Source organism: Aythya fuligula, chromosome Z, assembly GCF_009819795.1.
Source record: "Aythya fuligula isolate bAytFul2 chromosome Z, bAytFul2.pri, whole genome shotgun sequence".
Classification (NCBI taxonomy): domain Eukaryota; kingdom Metazoa; phylum Chordata; class Aves; order Anseriformes; family Anatidae; genus Aythya; species Aythya fuligula.
The window spans coordinates 36,012,778-36,040,130 of record NC_045593.1 but is presented as its reverse complement, the minus strand read 5'-3'; the positions used below and the strand labels follow the sequence as shown (position 1 = coordinate 36,040,130).

Here is a 27,353-nt window from a genome sequence, read left to right as displayed (position 1 = left end):
AAATTTGGTATGTGTAGCAATTCACTTCTATTTTTCCTCAGACACCTTTCCTTAAGTAAACCTTAAGGCTCATTAATTCAAGATAAGCAAGAGGCCATACATTCTGGGATATAATTAGGCCAAAAAACAGTGTTACCCAGCCAACCATATTTTGGTAGCAAGAATACAGAGATCCAAAGGACACAACACTACACAGTGCTTTTATTACTCTGTTCATTGATATTGGATAGGCAGGTATATGAACCCTGTGATCATAAAAGAGGCTGGCATACTTTTTGGTACGATGTTGTTTCAGCTGTGTGCGCATCCTCTTGGTCCTTCAATACTTTTTGTGTATCGGTATTAAGAGCCTGAAGCTGCTGTATCAGCTCGGCCTGCTGTGCTGTATGTGTGATGTTTTGTCTGTAAAGATTCTGCAGCTCCTGTAACTCCTTCCTGTGCAAAGCAAGCAATAAAGAGAAATTAAGAAAAGAATAACAATGACCTTTGTTAAACAATTGTGTTCAAATAATTTTACTGTAGATAACGAGCTTCCTATTTTCATTTATTTTTCTGTCAATTGCCTTATAAACAATAGAAGATAAATATAAAATATTTATCGCATACTTTTGTGAAATATCTACAAAACAGTTAAGTTTCAGAATGGAATGTCTTTCAATTTTCTTCTAATGCTCTAACTGCTCTAAAATAAATGGATTTTCATTACTGCATCAACACTTTCTAATCAATATTCAGTTAACTCTTTAGCTGTTAGGTGTCAAAATGTGAAATATTTAGAACATGCGGACTGTAAAGTAAGTTTTCTTTTTGTTGCTGTTGTTTTTAACTAAAACAATGAGAAGAAAAGATAAAAGATTATCCTAACTTGTATGTGTAAAGCAATTCTCTTTTCTGAAATGCATCTACTTCTTGGACCCATTAAGTATGTCTTGTGACAGATTCATTTCTGACTGTAGATACAGCATATTGCAATAATCACATGCAAAATAAGGAGAGTTTGGTGCGTACTGCATAACATAATATAACAATTAAAGCTCTATAAACATAATAATAGGAATTGTGTTGTAGTGCAATAAGAAGCTGGATCTAGTAAAATAACTCTGCTTGAGAATTTTATTGTACTGAGATAGATCTTATAAATTAAGGCAGAAGTGAAGACCTGAAGAACTGTTACTGTAAACCATCATTAAAAACTTGGAATATTTGCTGTAGCATATGTCAAAACTTCAGCCAACTCATTTTTTGTACATTTTTTTTTCTACTTAATCCCATTTAATTCACAATCACATTCCAGAGTAGTGTTAAGTACAGATACCAAAATGTAAATTTAACCCTCAACTAATTTTCTCCCTAATATCCTCAAAGAGTTTTCTCACTGACCTCCAACATAGACATGACTTCTCTGCACCTACAATTATCATTAACAACAAAAATTATCATTACATTTTTATAATATTGTTGGAGATGTCCAGACAAAAATTATTATACAAAAAAAATATATGCAGAAAAAACAACTTTCATGTGTTTTTCTGAGAAATCTCAGAATGACAAAGCAACCATTTTAAAAGAACTTTCAAAATAAAACACTGATAGCAGGGAATTTTTTTTTATTTCTTAAGACTCGTCCCACTACTTAATATGTTAACACTTCACTAAGTAGTACATCATCTGAATAATTACATAAAAATTGAAATTAAATGTACCACAATAGCACAGTCAGACACCTTAATGTTATAAAACAAAAGAGCTGTTAAAAATGTCTGTCAATAAGACAATACAAGAGAATACTTATGGGCATGCTTACTTCACAGTATTTGAGTCCTACTTTTTTCAATGACATTTAAAGTCACACCTCAAAGATAATAATGGTAGAGATGCAGCAAGGACTCTTTATGTTACAAAATGGAAGTACAACTGCACATGTACTAATTTAATTCTGTTCACAAACACAGCAACAGGACTGGAAACACAGTGGTATATTAGCACTTCCCAACACCCTGTACATAGGCATCCAACCAAGCACTTCAGTATTATCTCCCAGACTGTGAGCATATACTAGAAAATGACACAGTTTTGCGCTGCAATTAAAACAGAGACTTTGTTAGTTTTGCACAGGTTTTCCAATCAGATCTTCATTTTGTTGTGGAAGGGAAGAAAATGTGATAACGTTGAATCCTCAGATACTGCTGGAAATGTTGGTAGTAGCCATTGCAAAGACCTCTCTGCTATATTGCTGCTCTTTAATTTGTATGCAAACATCAATGCAGTTATCTGTGTCTGTCGCCTGAGACTGCACAGTATTATGTGTTCTCTAATGGCCAGCCCATGAAGTGTATTAAGGTCAATGGGAATCTTTCTGTTGACTTCATCAGGCTTTGAGTCATATCCGAAACAGGAGGGGTTGTGGGGGAGCTAAACCTTGCAGCCATCCAAGAACTGCCGTACAGTCAGAGCACAGCTGCTTCGCTCATGTTAAATTCAAGGACTACAAAATGTAAGAGAACTCGCTCACAGGTCCATTACTCCGCATTACAATGAATCAAATCAAACCTTGCTCCTCCGTACATGTACCCAAACTTGCTAGGGGTGTTGTTTTCTTAATGTTTTTGTTGTTGTTTGCTTTTGTGGTTGGATTTTTTTTTTTTATGTTTGTTTTGAGTAAAAGGTTATACAAACCAAAACAGTTGCCATCTGGAAAGTCCTCTAAACACAAAAATACACGAGCACTGTATTTAATTTGCAATTGCACATTACAACTGCTTTGTCCTATTCACTGAATGAGACAATATTTTTAGACCGTAAATCCACAATGGGAACTTTCTTTTATTTCATTTTTATACAGGGATGAGAAAATGATGCACAATCTAACCAGGAATTCAGCACCAATGGAATTCAGCAATGCAAGTAAGTTCACACAGTGAAGCACCTTTGATGACAGACCAGCTTGGTTAGGAGAGCTTTAAAGTAGAAACATTTAGAGATGATAGCCAACTACCAAGCAAGGGACCCATGGCCCAGCTTGGCAAGCTGTGGGGTGCAGAGTGACATGACAGGAAAGACCTTGTGATGAACAATACAAGGCTCACGGGGAAACACCTCAAGCATATGGACATAAATAAGGGAGTGCTGACAGGACACCAGTGTGTGGGAGGCTCCTAATGTCTTCCTGGGAAACCAGCACCATCGGGCACCCATCTTAAGCTGCAGTGGAGGAGGACTGGGTTAGGGAATATTTAAACAAACAAGACATACTGCCCATGGGGCCTTACGCAGTGCACTTAATAGTGCATAAAGAGGTTCAATTATCTTTGAATGGTCAACAGGTGAAGTTCCTGAGGACCTGAAGAACTCATGTCACTCCTACCTTCAAGAAGAAAGATCTGGGAAGCTAGAGGGCTCAGACTCACGTCAGTTTCTGGGAAGGTGATGGAGCACATAAAGGATAAGAATATCATTGGGAGCAGTCAGCATGAATTTATAAATGGGAGATGATGCTTAACTGTCAGACTTCTCCGATGACTTGCTCGGTGGACAAGGGGAGAACAGTAGATGATTTTTATCTTGATTCCAGGAAAGATCTTGACCCTGTAACCTATAAAATACTGGTGGACAGACTGATGAGGGGTAGACTAGATAAGTGAGCAGTAAGGTGGATTCACATCCAGACAAACTACCAAGTTCAAAGTGTTGTGATCAGATACACAAAGAACAGGTACCAGGCACTAGTGGAGTATCCCAGGTGCCAACAAGGGGTCAAGTACTATTTAACATCTTCATTAATGACCAAGACAATGGGATAGAGTGCATCCTATGATTTGCAGATGACAAAGCTGGCAGGAGTGGCTGTTGCACCAGATGGTTGTGCTGCTATTTGGAGGGATTGTGAGAGGCTGGACAAATGGACAACGGGAACCTTATAAAGTTCAACAAAGGAAATTGAAAAGTACTCTGGCTGGGGAGGAATAAACCCACCCACGTGCATGGGCTAGGGACCTGAACAGCTGGAAAGCTGTTGCTTGGTAGAAAATTCCCTGGGGATCCTGAAGTAGACTGTGAGTCAGCAATGTGCTCTTGTGGCAAAAAAGACTAACAGCATCGCAAGCCGCACTGAAAAAAGCAGTACCAGCAGGATGGAAAGGTGACTTTCTATTCAGAACTGATGAGACACACCTGGGCTCCTGAGTGTAAGAGACATGGAAATACTGAAGCAAGTCCAGTGAAAGGCCACAGAGATGATGAAAGGTTTGGAGCATCTGCCCTAACAAGAAGAGACTGATAAAAGCTGAGACTGTCCAGCTTGGAGAAGAGAAAGCTCAGAAGGATATTACCAACATTTATGAATACCTGATGGAAGGGTATAAAGAAGATGCATAGTCTCTTCTCAGCAGCTTACAGTAATAGCAAAAGAGGCAATGAACAGAAATTAAAAACACATTCCATAGTTTTGGCTGGGATAGAGTTAATTTTCTCTCTAGAGGTTCATATGATGCTGTGGTTTGGATTTTTGATGAAAATAGTGGTGATATCACACCAATGTTTAGTTGCTGCAGAGCAGTGCTCACACAGAGCCAAGACCTTTTCAGCTCCTCATGCTGCCCTGACTGTGAGGAGCCTGGGGTGCAAAAGGAGCTGGGGGTGGATGAAGCCAGGACAGCTGGCCCAGGCTGGCCAAAGGGGTGTCCCACACCCATGTGGTGTCATGCTCAGCAACAACAGCTGGGGTAAGGGAGGAGAAGAGGAGGGGGGGACATTCAGAGTGATGGCATTTGTCTTCGCAAGAAGCCATTCCACGTGCTGAGCCCTGCTTTCCTGGAAGTGGCTGAACACCTGCCTGCTGTGGGAAGTGGCGAATGGATTCCTGGTTTGGCTTTGCTTGCATACGCAGCTTTTGCTTTGTTTGGTGAGCTGTCCTTATCTCAGCCCATGAGTTCCCGCACTTTCACCTCTCTGATTCTCTCCCCCATCCCACCTGGGGACAGTGAGCGAGCGGCTCTGTGGGGCTGAGCTGCCTGCCGGGGCTTAAAGCACAACAACGTGACATTCCAATTAAATGTAAGAAAAATGTTTTTATACTGTGAGACTGGTCCAACACAAACAGGCTACTCAGAGAGGCTGTGGAGTCTCCAAACTAGAGATATTTAAACTTAACTAGACACCATCCTAGATAGACGTCTATAGGTGACCCTGCAGGAGCAGGAGGCCAGACGTGCTGGAGCTGAGGAACAGCCTCCAGAACTCTCTGCCAGCCTCAGCCTCTCAGGGATTCTTTTTGATTCTGCTACTAATTTGCTTTGAGTGTGCTCTAAAAGTGTATACAAAATCAGCACCATGATAATCAGATAAATAGTTACAAGATAAAAATTAATTTCTGATCAAAATATCTACTAATACGCATGCCCAAATCACCAAACTACTAAGCACTCCACAGGACACACAACTGCCTGTCACTGCAGTAGGTTATAGATATCAACTGCTAAGTAAAATGGTACTCTCAAGTGAGCATGGAACAGAAGAAATAATGAAAAATTACAAATTGGATGTTATTAAGGTCATAATAGACACTGAAAATGTATGTGCCTACATTCACACACACACACACACATATATATATAGACAAATACATCTATACGTATAATTTTTAAAGTGTACGTGGATGTTTATATGTACATATACAAGGAGGATATACACACACAAATATAAACACAAACACCATGACACACTGAGTAGTATTTAACTCCATTTAATACTGAGATTATTACTGAGATTAAAACAAAATAAATGAAAAAGACAACCTTTCTTAGATTAGAATCTAGCATGGTAAAACCTACACAATGTGAAACCAAGAAATGTACAGAAAGTGAGCTATGTCCTGCAAGTCACAGTGAGGAGCCTGCCATGAAAAAATGTCAGTTTTTTCACAAGTCAAAATAGAGGAGCAGAACTAAATTATTTCATCCACAGAAATAAGATTACGGTAACCTAAGAAGCTTTTGCTTTAAACATTGCAAATATTTAGGCAATTGCTTCAACATTAGTATTTTGGAATTGCAGAAGAATCTTAAAATCTTTTTCATCAGAAACAATCAAGGAAAACTGTTGATTCAGAAAGAAAAATGACTTTGAGATGCTGATCTATACTTTTTAGACACACACTTCTAAAAAAAAATGACTTTTTAGAATGCTAGAGAAGAAAGGTGAAACAGAAATAATTTATTTTAAAACAAAAAAACTGCTGAACATAAAACTGAATAATAGTTATGGGAAAGATACAACATTACAAAAAATGCGTGACATTGACTGGAGTTTCATAAAACTAATTATAGGAAAGACCTATATTAAAAAATTATTTTTCATGTTTATGAAACACAAGCACAATTCAAAGTAGTTAAGTATACTCCAAAATCTTTTGAACTAGCTACATCTATGTCTCCTTCTGAATGGCATTTTTCTTGTTCTCTGGAAAAAAATAAATAATGGGAGAGGAAAAAGAGCAATGAATAAGAAAGAAATAATACGGATCATACAGAGTTTAGTTCACAAGGAACTGCTTAGAAGTATGAACTCACCAATACAATCAAATTATATTTGAACACATTAGACACTATCAATGAAACACGAGTACTCATTCACATCTTTGATTCAGAAATCCAACATATTTTAAATACTTCTAAATACCACGGCAATTATGTGCCAATAAACATATTCAAATTAAAAAAAAAAAAAAAGTCACTAGTTTAAAGTAAAGCCATAAATAAAATTGCACTTAATTTGTTCTTAAATAAATAAACTACCTTTAGTTTCACGTAAGATAATTCTGGACTGAAATCCTTTTCATCACCACAGTACAAATAGAATTCAGGGACTTTAAGACTAATTTGTAACACCCTAATTAGGCATTGAAACTGTCATTAGACATACTGTATTTGAAATAGATTAGAAATGGAAAAAAAAATCTACATTTCCATGTAAAAACAGAAAAAAGAACTTGTAAACAGAAACAACATTTTTAATTTAGGGAGACCAGATCTGTGAAGAACCTATATGCCTACAACCCAGAACTTTAAAAAAGCATGTCTTGCATCATGTTTCAAATTGATACAATGAAGAAATCCTTTGGATTGATATAAAGGTCGTTTTTCTGGATAAAGGAAAGATGTAAATTATGCACATATTATAGCATAAATAGCTCTTTGCATCAAAGTAGGAGTGTTCTGTGAAACAGGACTACAAACCCTCTGGAGCCAGATAAGCAACTGTTCAGTTTGGATTTCCTATAATTAGCTGGGACCATCAGTGAGGACATGGAAAAGTGAAGTGCTGAGTAAGAGCTGTCACATAATTAGCTATTGCTTGTTCTTCTTGTTTTCAAATTATTTTTTAAAATTTGCTTTTTACTGTTTCTTAAAGCTCACTCAACTTGTTATGTAAACTCAGCTGTTTGACTGCCTCCCAGTGTACCTCCATTTGGATATCTGAAATGATTACAGAGAACTCAGGAGGAGGCTGAACCAACTGGAGGATGATGCTGAAATACAGCCTGCCTCTTAGAGTAGCTGGAATAATACTTAACTCCTTCATAAGGTAACTCTTCAGTCTACGGTATTGACCTAATTGACTTTTTTTTTTTTTTTTTTCTGATGAGTTACTTAAGAAAATAACTGCAATTTTCAGATTATTTTAAAGGATTTAAGTCTCACTCTGATAGGGCTAACTATGAATGGTGGCTCCACAATGAGAAATAATGGGCCACCACTATGCTTGGTTCAGGAATGAGAACTCTCAAAGAATGCATAAAATACGATTTTCCCAAGACTAGAAAGCAACAATGAACAGCAGAAATGCCAAAGGACTGAGCAGAAAGACACTGGGGACATCTGCATGCTAACGTTGTGTAAAAACTCAAGGACTAGTTTAAAATGAGGCAGTTTGGGTTGTTCAAACAGTCTTTTTTGTAGAAAGGGGGAAATCATCTAAGAAGCAGCCTTATGCTTTTCAAGTTAAGACTCCTTTAGAGACAGAGACCTCTCACAACCAATAGGTTGACATTACATAAAGACAGTACAAACTGGAATGCAGCAAAAGTCAGGTATTTGACACTTGTCCTGACAGTAACCATTCTTAAGATTCATACTATTGTTTAGGGTAGAGATAGCTCCAGTGCTCATATCTGAAAAGACTGAAGTAATGTTTTCTCCTATCCTTTGAGGATAATATTAAATAAAATACTTACATCCTGTACACTCTAACAGTTTTAGAGTAAGACGTGGCTTCTCAGAGATGTAAATGATATGAGTAGCTATGGTCACTCCAGAACCTATATAACTGCATTGCAAATAGCATTCATCACATCCACCACCTTAGGTGACATTGTTGGCTTTTTTTCATCACCACAGTTTTGGTGAATGCTGGGATTCTGAAAACCTCAGTTACTCCTCTTACCAGGGGAATATAAGAAGGTTTGGGGTAATTCAAGAAATCTCTAGATTCCATTACCTGTAATTTAGAAATACAATACTGTGACAGGCACTATGAATTATGGCTTCTCAAGGGAATGGCATAGATACCATGAAATGGTTTACAGCACACAGAAAAGAATAACCCAAAAATCCCACAGCAGCGAAATAAGGGCCAAGTAGAAATCTGACTGCCTCATAATTTACAGCATGGAGGTAAGCAGAAAGAGCAGAAGGGAGAAAAAATAAAAACAAGCAATATTGTTACCAAAAGAAAGTCCTTGTAAAATGGTCAATAATAGATTTAGGCTAGAAACTGATCAAACGAACTAACCCCTGGAACATGCTTCAGGTACAAACATGGAGGAAAGAAATTCTAATTTCTCTTAAAACAAGGCTTGATATATCTTCAAACAGTTTAATATTGCCTGGATACTTGTGACAGCAGCAGACAAGTCTGAGTCAAGCAGGCCTTTCCAGTTTGATGTCCCAAGTTCTGCCAGAGCTCTGTGCCACTGAGACATAGACCATCAGTGAGTGCTGAGCAGTAAGCACAAAGTTCCAAATCCTGATATTTAGCATAATTTAAAACAAAAATCACAAATATGCAACAGGATTAATTTTCAGAAATGAACTGCAGGATTTAACATTCTTCAAGAACATAAAAATGGAAAGGCTACCAGGGATTCTAAACATCCAGAAAATCTGTACTGAAGATAAGCATGAAAAATATAACAATGAAATGCATTTCATAGCTACTCTGGGAGTTAGAAACTAAACCCAGTGAATCAAAAATGCTTTGGGGGGAAAAAAAAATAAATTAAAGAAAGGTGGCAACTTCTTGATTTTTGAAGATATCTGCCATGCAGAGGATGGGTTCTGTAAAAACTGGCGGTTCACAGGTCCTAGAATATTTACCTTCCATCGCTCAGAAGTATGTGACAGACTTTTGATTTATGCTGGGTGGGACTTTCAAAAACACCTGCTATTCTCTAGGACCAGAGTACTGAAAAAATTTAGTCCCTGTTAATTCACCACCAATTGCCTCCTAGATAAAATATCTCCCTTAGTGACAGCAGACATAGCTACTGTTTAACTGAAAAAACAATCCTGCTAACAAACTGGCAGATATGCAGAACAGAGCAAGAAATTAAAATGGCACAAGAAACAGAGCACCAGACCAGTTTGCACCTAGACCCTTAGAGACTTTCTTTCCAATTGATTTGAACATCTGCCTTACAAATTTCAGACAGTATTACAAAGTTATAGAGGTGACAGCCGAAATAATGTTTTTCTCTATCTTCCTGTACTACATATGAAGGAAGATACCAAAAGAAAGAAGCCAGCTTCACTCCTTTTCTCCTCCAGAGCTTGTTTCTAATTAGGACTGTACTTCTCATCTATTTTCAGAAAAGGGAAGGGCGGGAAAGGCAAGCATGCAGTAGACAGGGAGAGATGAAACAGAGCAGTGGGGAGGAAAGAGAAAGATTTGCAAGTCTTTTCCACCTCCAAAAGTTTGAAATGGCTGATGGGAGGTAGCAAGGGAGATAGGGTATTTTCCACATTATTTGTCAAATAATTTTTTTGCCAGCATGAATGTAACACTGAAAATTCAACGTGATACATTAATAACACTAAGTTTTAAACAAGGATAACAACAACAGCAAAAAATATATCAGTTACCAAAAAAAAAAGAGGAACAACCAAACACTTCAGTCATGAAGTCAACACAGTTCCAAGATCCTGAACTGGGATGAGTAGGCTGATCCAAAGACTTTTTTTTCCTCATAGCTTTTTTCTCTCTTATCCTATTGTTGTTGCTTTCTTTCAATTAAGTAAGACTTTGCCTTTTTAATTAAAAGCCAACAGAAATAGTTTATCTACATACCTTAGGAAAATAAAGAACAATTTTAATGTTCTGTATCACAAGAAAAAAAAAAAAAAGCATAACTCACATACTAGTAATGTGGAAAAACATGATTAGTGATCACAATGCAAGTTAAACAGATTTGACAGAAATCATTTGAGCACATAGGAAAAACACAATCAGTTTGCTAAAGTTGCAGTTTACTCTTCTCCATCAATTTGAAAGTTTGTTTGCATGGATAAACATACAGAAAAAGACCTCAAACAATTCAAAAGACATGTGTTGGAGTATTTTTTGTTACCTCATGTTCAAAAAAAAAAGCATTTATTTCAATTACATGTTTTATAAATGATATCTGTCTGTTACAAATCCTAAGAGGCTCTTCTCTAATAAATAACAAAGAATTCATTTTGAGAAATTTTAAGTTCAGCGACTTGGCCAAGTCAGTCTGTAATATCCTCAACTTGAGGATATTACAACTTGAGGATATTGCACTTATGTTCCGGATTCAGTGTAAGAACAAGGTGTGTGAGACTTCTAATAAAGCTCATATCACTACACTTTGAACCTTAGTAGAGGCCTACACATAAACTCTTGCTGACTTTTCAGATTTTACTCTAATTAAAAAGCTTAAGTTAGGTTCAAAACTTTCCCAAATTTAGGTCAGATAGCCTCTCCAGCTGAATGTCTGTCACTGATTGTATTGGTATTTTTTTGCTTGCAGTGGAGATCGGTCGTTCTCTGACCCAATACTATTATCAGAAAGAGTCCACATGAACTGCCAGCTACTAGAACACCTCCAAAAATTTTACATTTTGTGTAAAAGCATGCTATGAATGTACACCGTTACACAGAAGTACTTCTAATTCAAGATAACGCTTTACAAATGGACCAACAGTCTTTTTGAGAACATTCAGGGTTCAAGTTAATGAAAACATGCAATACTTACTTAGTCATGGTCATATCACATTCTTTTTGGGAAAGTTCTTCCTGTTTCACAGCTAGCTGAGATGACAAGTTACTGCATTTACTGTTTAATTCTTTCATTTGTTCTCTTGCATCTGTTAAATCAGTTTCCAAATTCTGCAAAGAAAACATTTAATATATATTAAAAGTAATATACACCACAGAGTTAAAACCTCCTAAAATCTATCCATGTAACCTACATATATAGACACATGGATGTGCACATATGTACGCATATATATTAATTGTGGTCTAAGCAAATATATAGGTATACGTGTATGTGTGCATATATGAAGAATGTGAAACCCCAGAAAAAAGTTGCACGTCAAGTTTTAGATGGACCCCTATTCTAAGAAGTTATCTGTAGTTTACTTGTCGCACATAAGAGAATCCTGAATCAAATCCTTGCAAAGCAATACTAGACTATTTGACTACTGATTAAACCTTGCTTTTGGTTTTTATTATTTAAATTTCTCAAAGACTGTACAATACCACACACAGAAACTAAGACTCCAGGATAGAGATTTGTTTTTGAGGTTCCTTGTCAGTCTCAGATGCTCTGACTTTGCACTTCCAATTCAGGAAAAGAAATGGCATACAAAAAAAAACTTATGGGAATGCTCATTGAAAACAGTGTAAACAAGCAATACTTTGTCTTTCACAGTAAGCCTTGCTGTGAAAGTTGCACAGTATAAGGTATATCTGGGAATATAACAGCAAGGCAGCTTACTCAAGCAGGACTCAGATGTCTGTACATAGTGACCTCACCAGAGTTCTGTGGAGGTTTAGCAGCTCAGAATGGTACTTTAGTCCTTAAGAAGCTTTGCATGACTATTCTCCTAGGGTATTCTGAGGCAAGAATGGAAATAGTGGCACTACAGTAGTATCTAGAGCAGAGTTTCAGAAAGGGGCAATAACTTCAGACCTACTTCAGTATCGCACAGTATAAACACAATCATTTATTCTTAATAATGCAAGTACTCTAAGCTTCATCTATAATTTAAAATAAATATGTCCTACTAGGATACTGTCCCAAATCTATGGCCAATTGTACGTTATTCTATCTTCCAGACTTCGAGACTACAGACTACAGACTAGGTCAAACAAAACTGCACAGAAACAAAAAGTGCTCAGATTTCCCTTTAAGCAACAATACATTGAATATTGAAGGTATCAACATATTTTTGTAGCTGAAACATAGTTCACTAAAATTATTCACTTAAGAGTAGTGAATAATTAACTGTCTTGCTTTAAAACAGCATAAAACTGTGTTACGCATATTCAGATGTATCAGAAGCGTACTACAATTAAGTTCTTTGAATTTTGACAAGAATTATCATATCCGGTTAATAACAGTAACATTAATTTGGGGGAAATAGCAACGAATGAATGAAGCAGAAAAACTACTTGCTTCATGATAAATCTCAAGTTATATGCCAGGTGTACCCCACTGATGAGTCATCATTCAATCCTAAAGGCTATTTTTTGGATAACAGAGATTACTTGTTCTCAAACAACAAAAGATTCCAGAATGATAGGAAAAAGTTCATTCTATCAACACATGAAAATGTTCAAATGTTATAAGGTTTGCAATGTAATAAGCTAAATAATTTAGGGTTTCTCCTGAGTCTTGTTTTTTCTCCAGCACTAAGAAGTTATTGTGGATTGAGACGATGATTGCCAGCTTACAAACTTGAAATTAACAAAAATGACAATAGCTCATATTTTCTGTGAATAAATCCTATTTGTGCGTCTCACATACTATGCTAATGAGTAGTAGATAATTTTCATGATATAGATTAAAAAAAAAACAAATCTCATCTCCAGTACTCAAATTCCCATCATCCACTGCAAAGTAGAATGGGTAGTAAATGATTTTGTCCTAAATACAACTTTATAAAGTTATATAATGGAAGATGTATAATGAGGTGGGGGTTGGTCTATTCTCTCACGTGCCCGGTAACAGGACAAGGGGGAATGGGGTAAAGTTGCAAAAGGGGAAGTTTAGGTTGGATATTAGGAAGAAATTCTTTACTGAAAGGTTTATTAGGCATTGGAACGGGCTGCCCAGGGAAGTGGTTCAGTCACCATCCCTGGAGGTCTTTAAAAGACGTTTAGATGTAGAGCTTAGTGATATGTAGGACTTGTTATTGTTAGGTCAGAGGATGACTAAGTGATCTTGGAAGTCTCTTCCAACCTAAATGATTTTGTGTGTGATTCTGTGTTAAAAACATAAAATTCTGAAACAGAAAAATATTGCAATATCATATACTAAGGTATTTAATAGGGCTTCTGTGCACCAGTCAGGAATGTAAGACTATGAAATGCTCTAAACTTTAACACTCAATTTCTGAGTATCTCAATTTTTTTTAAATCAATGAAATTTAGTATGTTGCCTTTTAGTTGATACAGTATCTGAGATGACAGTTCCATTATGCAAGCAGGCAGATTGAAAATTTGCTAAATACAAATTCTCCAAAACCTGATTTTCAAACAAACATTAATGTGAATTGTATTGTGCAGAATGCAAATTTCTACAGCATTCTGAAATATACTAAATTAAATGCTATGTAAAATACAGCAAGTCAAAATACCTAATAATTCAATTATATTATATGGGGAAGAAAATGCATATTGGAGAACAAATACAAGACAGAAAAGGATGTTATACTTCTATATAACAGTACTGAAAGTGAAATATGAAAAATAAGTCTACTGCTAACATTCTTACTCATTTCTACACAAGAAAGGGGGTGATCCTAACTAAAATGAAATGAGAATAAATAGCACAAAAGTAACTTAAACATTATGTAAATATTTTATTCACTTCAAACCCAAGAGTGATAAATTCTGAAAACTTAGAGGTAAGGTGAATTTAAAAGAACTTCACACATAAAAAGCAAAACACACAGACAAGGCATGCTGCAACACAGTTGCATATAGGTTACGAATTGACTGTGAATACTAAGGTTTTATTTGCAGTTTCAAACTGTTAGAAAGTCACTTTTAAGCACAGTACCTTTGTTTTTATGTTTTTCTTTTTATGAATTTTGACAGAAGTGAGAGTAGTTTTCAAGATCCCCTCTCAGTAAAACTAATTTTTCATTGGAACTAAAATTCCAGGCTCCTCTGGATAGAAATGGCTGTTTCTCAGCACACTTCATTTTAAGAGAACAACTTTGCCTGTGTCTTTAAAAACTCTAACCTTCAGACTTAAGGCACTTTTTACTGTACCTTGCCAACTAGAAAAAACAAAACACTAAGCAATTCTACTATCTTTCAGGTCACCTCCACTCAAAATCTGCCAGTCTGCACTTTTTTGTGTCTACATACAAAGCCTTTTGTGACTGCTTGAGTTTGGGAAAATACACATTCTTCGTATTATTCAAGAACAACTTAAGTAACCTCCACTGAAAGAATAACAACATAACTCACATCCCTAATTCATTTTTACACAGGGAGACACTTCTATGCATAAAGTGGCTGATTTTCAGCTTTTCTACTTGTGCTCTTTTAGGAGATGCAGAAACTGATATAAGCCTAGGAAACAAGACCTATTTGAAAGCAGAAAGCAAAACACTGTATTTATTTTTAGGGTACTAAAGCAAAACGCTGTATTTATTCTTAGGGTACTGTACATTACTTATATGAAGGCATATATGTGAAACAATGAAACACAACTGACAATTTTTAGCCACCTTGTTGGCTCTCTTCTAGTTCATCTCACCTGTATTCAGACTAACATAACAAATAATTAAAGGAATAACCATTAAAATGGACAACCTAGTCATAGCAGTTTGTTTTTTTCTCTGCATTTGTAAAAGTTGAGTTTTACACCCAGGTTTAATTTACAGTAGGTCTGAAAACAACTAGATCTAGTCAGCAAAAGTGATAAGTGACATTTTTCTGTACAGAAAGTGATATAAAGACCCCAATAAATAAAACAAAACAAAACAAAATGGCCAGTAAGAAGCAGGCACACACTACCAGCCTTTGGAGAACCTCTGTTACGACTTAACATTTCTATTATCTAATACCTGCTTTAAATACAATGATGACATAGTTTACATTGATTTCATTTTATTCTTCCACAGACATAGGAGAGTAACATGAATAGCATCTGTATAACACCATCTACAATATTGATAAACATAGTGTTTGTTACTGAAAAACATGTACAAAAAAAGATTCTAGTTTCACCCTCAAACTTCAGTCTGAGGCAAAACTGGTTCTCAGAATGGGTATTGTTTCTAAATTCAAATTATTTTTATCTATAACCATTTCTACCATCACCTGAGAACAGTACAATCCTGTTATTGAATTTGTTCAGAAACCTCTTTTTAAAATCATTGAAGGGACATGTTAAATTGGGGTGTATACATTAGAAAATAATCTGTATCCCAATACAGTGTAGCATGATAATGTTGCATTTGGCCTCTGAGGATAAGGAAATTATTATTCTTTATTGTTTATAAGCATCCTGTTAAAAGCCAATCTGCCATCCAATATTGATTCTTGAGAACATCAAGTAATGTCAGGAACACTGGGAAAAATAAATTGAAATTTTCAAGCAAATATTTACAATATGACTGTGTAAAAATGGTGATGAACTGCAAAAACAGCTGTGTTTTTTACAAATGCTTATTTGACCAAATGCATGTAAAAAACTATGATAAATTACTACTTCCTAGGGGTTATACATGACATTTCCCTCATACAGATAGTACTTTTAATATGCCTCTCAATCCTTCCAACAGTCTTGTGAGATAATCAAATTCACTTAATTCTGTACAGTCTCTTGACTAAGCTCACAGAAAAAAAAAAAAAAAAAAAAAAAAAAAAAAGGCATAAGCTGGAGTATCAGGGTAACTGCTTGTTGTGGTTTAATACCGATGGGCAGCTAAGGTCCACCTGGCCTCTCTCACTCCCCCTTCTCATAAGGACAGTGGGAGAAAATATGCTGAAAAGAGCTCCTGGGTTGAGATAAGGACAGGGAGTTCACTCCCCCATCACAGAAAAAACAGACTCAACATAAAGGAGATTAATGTAATTTATTGCCAATTAATAACAAACTAGAGCAGTGAGAAACTAAAAGCAAATTAAAAACACCTTCCTCCCATCTACCCTCTTCTACCTCGTCCCTCAGAGCAGCGCAGAGGTACAGGGGACAGGGAATGGGGGCTGCGGTCAGTCCCTGTCGCTTCATCTCCACTCCCTCACGGTCTCTCTCTGCCCCTGCTCTACGTGGGGTCCCTCCCATGGGAAGCCGTCCTTCCCCAACTGATCCCCCGCATGGTCTGCCCACAGGCAGCAGCTCTTCAAGCACTGCTCCCACACGGCTCCGTGCCACAGGGTCCATCCATGGGGTCCATGTCCCCCAGGAGCAAACTGCTCCAGCACGGGTCCCCCACGGGTGGGCGGCAGCTCCCCCCAGACCCCTGCTCCTGAGTGGGCTCCTCTCCACGAGCTGCAGCTCCGGCCCGGGGCCTGCTCCTGCAGGGGCTCTCCATGGGCTGCGGCCTCCTCCAGGCCACATCCACCTGCTCCACCGGGGGCTCCTCCACCCGTGGGGGGGCTGCAGCGTGGAGATCTGCTCCACGTGGGACCCATGGGCTGCAGGGGGACAGCCTGCTCCACCAGGGGCCTCTCCCTGCACAGCCCACAGGGGAACTGCTGCTGCATGCCTGGAGCACCTCCTGCCCTCCTGCTGCACTGACCTGGGGGCTGCAGGGCTTGTTCTCCTCTCTCTCAGCTGCTGTTCAGCAGCAGTTTATTTTTCCTTTTCTTAAATCTGCTCTCCTAGAGGCCCAGCCAGCATCACTCTGCGGCTCAGGTCTGGCCATCGGCAGGTCCTTTTTGGATCTGGAGATGGCTCTGGTCTGACACATGGCAGCTGCTGGGCTCTGCTCACAGAGGCCAACCCTGCTGCCAAAACCTTGCCATGTAAACACACAGACACTTGCAGCCTGGCAGAAGAAGGTCTTCAGCCCAGCTCTGGCCCAGAGCAGGCTCAGCCTGGGCTCAGGCCGGGCTGCTCAGGGCTTCACCCAGCCAGGACACGAAACCCCCAGGCCACAGAGGCCCAACCTCCCTGTGCCCCAGCTCCACAGCCAGGCTGTACTGGTGGGGAAAGGCTTCTCCTCATCTCCAGCCTGAGCCTCTAGTGCCTCAGCCCATGCCCTGCCTCCCACCCCCCCATCACACACCCCTGGGCAGAGCCTGGCCGCGTCTCTTCCTGACGGTGCCAGGGCTGCTGCTGGGTGTCCCCACAGCTGCCCCTTATCCCAGCTGAACCAGCCCTACTCTGCAGCCTCACCTCACAGAGCAGGGCCTCCAGCACCACTGCCTTGGTGCCTCCCCTCTCTCCTGCCAGTTTACTGTCAGGAATAAATTACAAGTATTTCTTGTATTGCAGGACTCAAAAATCGATACTGCATCTACAGCACTGAGCAGAGGGGGATGATGATCCCTCCCCTGGCTCTTGAGCCACACACATCCTCCTCATGCCTCCCTGGGTATTGTTGGCCCTCATGGCTGCCTGAAACAGCTGGCCCCTGCTCAGCTCACTCCCTGCCCACACCAAGAGCTTTTCCCTGTCCCCCACATAGCTGCATCCCTAGTTCATGGCTCACCATTTGTCCTAATTAAGGCCACTGCACATTTGTGTCAAGGTTCCTCATGGCAGCCATGTCCCTGAGCACATCAACTGTTCCCCCCAGTTTGGTGTCATCTGAAAATTTGATGAGCATGCCCGCTGCCCCCTCCTCCAAGTCACTGACAAAGATTTTAAACAAGACAGGTCCAGGATAGGTCTTGCAGGTAGCCACTTTTTACCAGCCTCCAGACCAGTACAATCCATTAACCACAGCCCTCTGAACCAAAACAATCAAAAAGCTTTTTTTAAACAGGTTGTTTTTCATCCATTCAGCTGTAACATCTTCGTTTTGGAACACTGTAGCAAGACAGTTTAAAAAATCTTGCTAAAGTTCATGTTAGTCATATCCATTGTTCTTGCCTTGTTCACAGATGCAATCATTTTATCACAAAAGACAATTTGGTTGCTCAAAAATTAGTTGTCCTTGGTAAATCCATGAGGAGTTTCTGGTTACTTTCTCAATTATGTGCCCAGATATGGCTTCCAAGAAGACATTCTGTGACTTTCCCAGGGACTGACGTGAGGCTGACCTATCTGTTCTTGGGTCATCCTTTTCATTGGAGACCTTCCCTGATTTCCACAACCTTTGAAAGATGATAGGCAGCAGCTTCACAGAGGCATGAGTCAATTCTCTCAGCAGCTTGGATGCAGTTCAGCTCGTCCAAAGGACGTTTACTAGTCAAGTTATCTCAAGCAACTCCCAGCTCATCCACTGCTGGTACTTCTGAAACCCAGCCTCTAGGCAACCTTTATCTATTACTTTCTGTCACTAATTTATCCTTCTCTTTAAGCAACAAGCCCACAATTTCCTTTTTCAGCCTTTTAGTAGTGCAACAAACTCTTTTTATTACCTGTCACAACTTTTAAGTCTCAACTATAATTAGGTTACCACTGTCCCTGTGTGCCCACACAATGTTTCTGAATTTCTCATTGTTTGTAGACTTCATTGCGTTCACTTCCTGAATGCTGATACCCTCCTCCTCATGCTCCCTGCCCACTGACACCTGGTGATTAATTGTGTTTAGCTAAGCTAAGCTAGCGTCCTGATGCATCCACTTGTTCTCCTTAGCATCTTAGTGGACTGCACTTGGGCTTGGAAGAGGCTGTCTTTAAAGACTTGGTAAATTTTTCCAACCTCTTTAGTGCTGTTTCTCATGCAATTCCACCCATCTCTGCCTACTCCATAAACCAGAGAGCCCGCTCCTTAATTCTAGGTCCATACTGTGCTACTACTGTCCTTCCTTCATTTACTCAGAATCATTGACTTCACAATTTCACAGTCACTATTGAGAAGGCTGCCATTGATTATTAGATCCCCCATGAGTTCTTCCTTGCTTCTGAACAGCAGATCCAGCTGTGTGTCATTCAGAGTTGATTCAGGTAGCACCTCTCTCAAGAAGTTACTTCTGACACCACCTTGCCACACTTGCCAACTCGCTCTGAAGTACTGACACTACTTATTTTCATCCCTGGAATCATAAAACTATGACACACTTTTCTCTCCTGAGCATGCCCTATCAGCCAAGAAAAGAGACAGATTAGGAATTATTATGACTGTTCTCATTGAAGGTGTCAGTAACAATGATTTTCAATAATTTATCAGGTATAGCAATACATTTAACAATTTGAAAATTACTAAATCAGTTCTAAACCACTAGATTTCCCCCTGCCCCTCCAAGAACCAGCAAACCAACCATTTGTTGTCTTGGAGATCCTGTAATGCTGTCATCACAACCATTCCAAAGGCCTCAATTTGCAAGAACTTCACTTCTATGTTAAAAAAATCTAAATGGCACTCTTTACAAGGGTTTTTCCATCAGTAGAACAAGCAGAGGAGTCTCCAAAACTACTAAATTGCTAGAGTGAGAAAAAAAATATTTCTGGACAAGATACTGACTAGGTAGTTACAATACTGAATATACCAGAAAGTCATATACATTGATAGTTTAAAAGAAAATGGTGTAAGAATTCATTAGCCATGTAAATAAAAAGAATCCATTGAATATACATACATATATGTAAGCAGACATCAAACACTTTGATGCCATGTTTGGGGTTTTCATTCTTATACAAATTTAAAAAGAAATTGCCAATTTTCACTTAACAGGTCAAAGTTACACTTAAATAACAGACACAATATTTTGCACTATGCATTCAATCATTTCTTTTTTCATTTTGTCATAAACAATGAAAATAACTTTTTAAATATAGTATATGCAATAATAAGGTCTCCACAGAGTGAAGTCCTCTGGAGGATAGGACACAATTTATTCAAAACTGCAGTTAAAAGTTTTAAAGGGTCCTTCCAAAACAAATATCAAGTCTACTACAACCAAATTACAGGCAAGTAAATAATACATTGAGAAAAAAGTCATGAATGATAATACTTTTAAGCTTTTATTATTTCATATATATATATTATCTTAAAATACAGTATCTTTTATTTTTTAATGATTACATTTTAAGATGACTATTTGAAGTCAGATTCCTGCTTTGCAACATCAATTTTTAAAAAGCTGTGGGTCTTTAGTGAAGGAATGTAAATGAATGCAAGTCCCCACTGGTAGATTTGAATATATAACTTGTTATTTAAGGAAAATAACTTGTAGTGCAAATGTCTGGAGAAGTTATTTCTGAAATAACATCCAGAAGTCCATTCCACTTCATACCTTTATTCTGGCATCACTGCCAGATTTTTCTGTTTTCCATTGTACCTCCTGTTTCCTCAGTTTCTCCAGGTCATTTAGCAGGTCAGCACAGCGTGTATTTAATCCCTTATTTTCCTCCTCCAGGTTTTTTATAACCAGTCTGTTTTGCTCTTCGTTCTTCTGTGCACACTCCTCGGTGTCCTGTAGAACAGTACCACAAGGGCCGATAAACAAAAAAAGTGAGAACTAATCAGCAAATATAAACTGTGCAGTTTTACCCTCACAGCAGCTTCTTCTATATTTGATGGCCAAGGTCACCTGTGTACTTTTATTGGCCTCTTTCATGCAGGTGGAAGGGTCATATTTTTTAGCTGGATGACAGCTTTGATGAGTACACATTTGCAAAGAGCCCATTAATTGATCAAGCTGCCTTTGATGCTGTCCCCAGCTATTTTTGAGACCCACACAGACATATCCTCCCAGACCTCGGCTTTATCAATTAATAATGCCAGTCCCATCAGAATCTAATTACAAGAAGCCACATCTTCACACTCCTACTTTCTTTGCTCCATTTCCATCATTAACTATTTATCTGAAAGTTATAAAGCTTGGATTCTTGGCTTTAAAGCATCTTCCTCGGAGTTGGTATGTGAGAAAATGGTAAGGTATAGCAAGGCCTAAGGCAATTTTTTCTCCAAGCTTGTCACTTTCTGTGCCACAAAGGCTGACACTGCTTAAAGAACTACTTCAAAGCTACAGTCTTATAAAACTATGTACAAGTCAATATACCTTAAGTTCTTCACTTTTATCTTTAAATTTCTGGTTCAAGTTACTGAATTCATTCTTCAAAAGGGCATTTTCTTCATCCACAGCAATTTTTCTCTGTATTAAGTTGTTTATCTCTTGCTGCTGTCCTGAGAGTCTCTATTAGAAAAATAAATCTGTTAGACAAGAAGCAATTGTAAAAGAACTTGCATGTGCTGAAACCATTTTGACCTATGTCGTGTAACGATCTATTATATGTAGTTTTTCAGTATTCTTTTCATTTAGTTACTACTTTACTCATACCCAAAACAGCATCACCATTAGACACAGTAATGTAAATGTGGAACTGAATAGCTTGCTGCAACTGAACAAAAAAGCCCATAAGTGTAGAACCAAACAGAAATTGTTCAGTCAAGATTAGACAAAAAAACAGCCATTTGTAGAAATGATATTTGTGGTTGAGAATTAAGAATACATTAAAGTACTTTTTCATTTGCCCTTTCAATGTACCAAAAATCTAGCCCAAAAAAATAGTTGAGAACTCTCCAAAATTCATGATGATAATGAAAAGCATTTATTAAGTGAGGAAGCCAGATTATGATAGATAGTATCTGCATGAAAAGAATTAAATCTAACTGAATTTGCAGCTCAAAGCAAGGAAGACAACTCCACTAAGCATAGGCAACAGTTTTATGTGATGCACATAACAGAAACTCATGGCCATTAAAAAAACAACAACAACAAAACTTCAAGTTTCTATGCTAGATTTTTTCATTCTATTTTTAAGATATTCATATTAAAGCATCCTCAGTCTTTAATGTGTATTTGCACTTTGCATTTTTCTTCAGGAGTCTGGTTTAATTTCACGTATTGCTTTGTCCCTCGCCATAAACCAGAACAGCATTTATCTATTACATTTTCCTAGCATGAACACTGTAGCTGTATTATGAAATAGAAGAAACTTTTGTTTGAGGACAAAAATGCAACTGCTTTGCCCTTAACATCCAAAGTAAATAAACATGCTCAGAAACACATAAAATGATCAACAAAAGTATTATTCCAAAATACTGCTGGTAACACACACAAAGGTTTGTAAACTCCAAATGGTAAATTCTGATTCATGTTTATGTCAGACATGAAAAAGAACAAAAACATGCTGAGAACAAAAGCATACATAGAACAATGCAGTTGAAATTCTAACCAGCAATCAATGATTTTAAACCTACACATAACAGGGTAAACAGTACGTATGTCACCACTGACCACTGAAATAATTCACCTACAACAAAAAAAACATGCATAGTATAGCCAGCAGTCATGGATACAAGCAAGCTGTGCAGGGGTAGGCATCACTTGCTCAGCATGTTTGAAGTATCTGTGCGTTGGTATCCAGAGCACCTGTACCCCAACAGCAATACGTCCACAATGCAATCCTCACAGAAGGATAGGTTAATTTTCAGAGTTTGAGTACTGGTCTGAAAACCAGCGTCTCCTCAAGATATGAATGTTTTTCTCTGTCTTATGCATTATGTTACAACATTTCAAAACTCTTAATACCCAGTAAAACACCCTTTTCAGTATTACTGGAGTAAAAACATAAAAAAAATAAAAATTAAAAAAAAACTCATTTCACATATTTGATTTTAAGACTAAGGCTGGTAGGAATTATTTCTTTGCCAATTATCACTTAAGTCACTTGCAAACTACAGTGACAGAAAGGCTCCAGCAAAATATATTTGAAGGCTGTGAAATTAGTCCATGCATTTAGCAAAATACTTAGTCATTTAATGTATCACTTCATTTCTTTTTATGGATTGTATTTTGCCTTGCTGTTTCATCTTTTACTTAACAGAGACCTTTGTTTTAACTTCTTCTGAATTACTTTGCATATCTGCTTATCTTCTATAGACTTCTTCCCTTTTTCTACACAACACATCCTCACTTTTCTTGCAGATACTTTTGTTTTCTACTTTTCCTCCTACCATCAGCCTCAAATCTTCTACATATCATTCGCACAAATGTAGCAATTAATTTATCCCTATTCTAATTTACTCTAAATTTGGTGATGTTTTTTACAAAATGAAACATACCACACTACGGATAAGAAAATATTTCCAAGCAAGAACAAACCCTAAAAAGCAGTTTGAGAATAATGAGAAAGAGAATGGAATACAGCTAACCTCTGTAGCAAATACCAAAAACAAGCAACCATGAACAGATAATGTCAAATAAATAGTGTAGGGAGGCATGAGGGGTATTTTACTTTTCCACAATGAAATTTTTAGTTTATCAAGGAGGGGAAAAAAAAGGAAAAAACAACACACCTATCTTGTGGTAGGTAGCAGCCATAGTAGAATATACAAAATGACAGACTTTCTAACAGAGCTTTTTTTAAAAAGGTGGAAAAGAATATGAACATGAATTAAAGAGAATAGAAAAATGAGAGTAAAATCAAAAGAAAAGTGAAAGAAAATACAGAAACCTCATACTCTCATGTCTTGGAATTTTTCCTCACATGTCATTAATTCAAACCAACCAACCAACCAGACAAAAAAATACCCAGAGGATTTCATTAATACACCTTTTTACAAACAGTTCTGTCATGTAAAGACTCAACTGTGAAGATACTGAACCAGCTTGTATTTAAAACAGTATTTAATTGGTAATTTAATCTTGAACCTCTAGTGCAGTTATTTATTTTTATAATATAACTAACTCCCCTACAGAGACTCATTCTACAGCATTGGCACTTTAAACAAAAACACTCTAGTTAAAGTTTTCCTAAGATTATAGATTCATAACCATTCTTCCATTTCTTCCAAAATAAAACTAAACCCGAATTTCAGATTCAGAAATTTATATGAAACTTTTCTCAGAATCATACCACAGTGCATAAACCTTTTTAGCCCAGGTAATTTGTTATTCAGGACACTACAACTTATTCATAAATTGAGTGTGAATATGCTACGCTAACTTCATGATGTTCAAATTGTTAAAGTACTATCAGCAAGTTTAGAAGAGTGCACACAATATTTTAGATTTCATTTTTATATGTCTGTTTATATATATGCCTGCTCACACTTCATATATGTACATATGTGTGTAGTTAAAAGTATATTAGAAAGGCAATCTGCTGAAAAATCAGTCTATGCATTTTTCTCGTTTGCTTAGAAATATTTTTGCATAACTACGTAGGACAAACCCAAACACCCCACCAGTTCTTTTTTTTTTTTTTTTTTTTTTCTGTTGTTTATTTGCTTTCTTTTTATTTTTAAATCCCTGTCTTTTTTGGTAAGAACATTTGCATTTTGGTCCTTGCAAGGTTGTATATACTGTCAGGATGACAACATGCATTCAGTAGATATTATGGAAGGAACGGGGAAATAGAGAAAACTCATCTTTACCAAGGACTCCTCTCTTGCATACTTTGAACCTACTAGACACGACTTAACTATTCAAAAAACAAAATATTTGTTCTTCAGACATATTACAGTTACAGAAACAAGTCATTGTTGGCAGATAATGATTAAGTTGCATCTTTTAAAACACAATTCCATATTACCATGGAAAGCATTACTTCGTTTGCCATCCTCTCAATCCCCCAGTCCTCACAGACTTTGAGTAAGTGGCTCCTCTGAGTCATCCTTCTAGCTCATTGCTGCTTGTTTAACGTTTATCAAGACAAAGTCAACATTGAAAGAACTCCCCTAGAAATTCTACCTATCCAAAAGAGTCTGTTGGCTCTAATGGAGTTCAAGATTCACAAATATTCACATAAAGAATCTCAAAGTTCAGCTCCAGCTCTTTAAGGCATCCAATTGAGCACACAAGCTACGCCATGCTGAAAAAGTATGGATACGTGTGTATGTATATATATATATATATATATATACACACACACACATACATATATATCACAGAATTTCTAGGTTGGAAGAGACCTCAAGATCATTGAGTCCAAACTCTGACCTAACACTAACAAGTCCTCCACTAAACCATATTGCTAAGTTCAACACCTAAACGTCTTTTAAAGACCTCCAGGGATGCTGACTCCACCACTTCCCTGGGCAGCCCATTCCAATGCCTCACAACCATCTCAGTAAAGAAGTTCTTCCTAATATCCAACCTAAATCTCCCCTGGTGCAACTTCAGGCCATTCCCCCTCGTCCTGTCACCAGGCATGTGGGAGAACAGACCAACCCCCACCTCACTACAGCCTCCTTTAATGCACTTATAAAGAGCAATAAGGTTGCCCCTGAGCCTCCTCTTCTCCAGGCTGAACAAGCCCAGCTCCCTCAGCCACTCCTCGTAGGACTTGTTCTCCAGGCCCCTCACCAGCTTCGTCGCCCTTCTCTGCACCCGCTCAAGCACCTCCATGTCCTTCTTGTAGCAAGGGGCCCAAAACTGAACACAGTACTCCAGGTGCGGCCTCACCAGAGCTGAGTACAGGGGGACGATCACCTCCCTAGCCCTGCTGGTCACGCTGTTCCTGATAGAAGCCAGGATGCCGTTGGCCTTCTTGGCCACCTGAGCACACTGCTGGCTCATATTCAGCCGACTATCCACCATCACTCCCAGGTCCTTCTCTGCCTGGCAGCTCTCCAACCACTCATCTCCCAGCCTGTAGCTCTGCTTGGGGTTATTGCGCCCCAGGTGCAGGACCCGGCACTTGGCCTTGTTGAACTTCATACAGTTGACCTCAGCCCATCGGTGCAGCCTATCCAGATCCTCCTGCAGAGCCTTCCTACCCTCGAGCAGATTGACACACGCACCTAACTTGGTGTCATCTGCGAACTTACTGAGGGTGCACTCAATGCCCTCATCCAGATCATCGATGAAGATATTAAAGAGGACCGGCCCCAGCACCGAGCCCTGGGGAACGCCACTAGTGACTGGAAATATACGCACACACGCATTTATAAAGCATACATTAAACTTTTATGTAAAACATACATTTGTAAAGCAAAATCAGAAAGATCTTTGGGTCATGTCAGGAACACGATGTTTTACAGAAGTTTGAAGAATAATGGAGGCACATAGATACAACAAAAGTGCAACGAGCTGCTTAAAATGTTTGTTCAATATTGTTGGGATGGAATTTTAAACTCAAATAAACTACTTACTTTGCATACTTTGCAGCATAGTCACATATCATCCTGAATCAGACTAGCACATTAATTACTTATCCCCACAACCGACCCACATAAGACTTTAAATCAAACAAAAGACAACTACATCATATCAATCATCATGAAGCAAACTCATCTGAATGGTCTACAAAGTCAACTATTGCAGCAGTAGTGAAACATGATTTAGGTAAGCTATATCTGCATGAAAAAACTCCTGTTATGTTTCAAAGCATATTACCTGGGTACCATCTTGTATGCTCTTTTCCTCTAAAGAGAATGAACTTTTATTCTCATATCTGTTCACTTCACAGGCTTATAAAGAACCGGGGGGGGGGAACACAGGAATATGACTTAGGAGCCATGAAATAAGGGTCATAAAGAAGAGTTTCTAAGATACAGACAATTAAGTAAATTATCATCTGCCTTTGCCTGGGCAGCTATTTTTGCTCTTTATTTCCTCAACCCATGAATTACTTTGTATAATAAGAATAATAGAGTAAAGACTGATTTCTTGAAGCAGAGAAAACAATCAGTGTTCCTAAAAGACTATCCTATTCTGGTAGGCAAGTGAAACAGCAGGAAAAAAAAAAGAAGAAAGTGTGATCAAACACATGGGGCAACCTCCCACATGAGGTTATTTTGACAGACTTCACCAGATAAAAACACTCATCAGGAATTCATCTATTCCCACAGTATCTACTGTTTTTGTCTAGATAGCATAAAAGACAGGTTAATGCTACACAAGAACAATCTTAAAATTCTGCATTGACTGCAATTGTGCTTGTTTGAATACAACAGGACAAAAGCAACATTCAATAGGCTGTTGACAGCCTCCTGCCCAAGAACTATAAAAAATGTATATAACTAAGA

The 27,353-nt window shown here is 38.0% G+C and overlaps 1 protein-coding gene across 1 annotated transcript in view; it reads right to left on the bottom strand.

Moving 5' to 3' along the window:
• Positions 1–27,353, bottom strand: part of CNTLN (centlein) — a 192,433-nt gene that overhangs the window by 122,906 nt on the left and 42,174 nt on the right. The window contains exons 4-7 of the mRNA XM_032206274.1: positions 21,379–21,513; positions 20,611–20,790; positions 11,270–11,403; positions 273–435 (exon numbers count right to left, since the gene is read on the bottom strand). Of these exons, the coding sequence (XP_032062165.1) occupies positions 273–435; positions 11,270–11,403; positions 20,611–20,790; positions 21,379–21,513 (612 nt within the window). The remainder of the gene's footprint in view (positions 1–272; positions 436–11,269; positions 11,404–20,610; positions 20,791–21,378; positions 21,514–27,353) is intronic.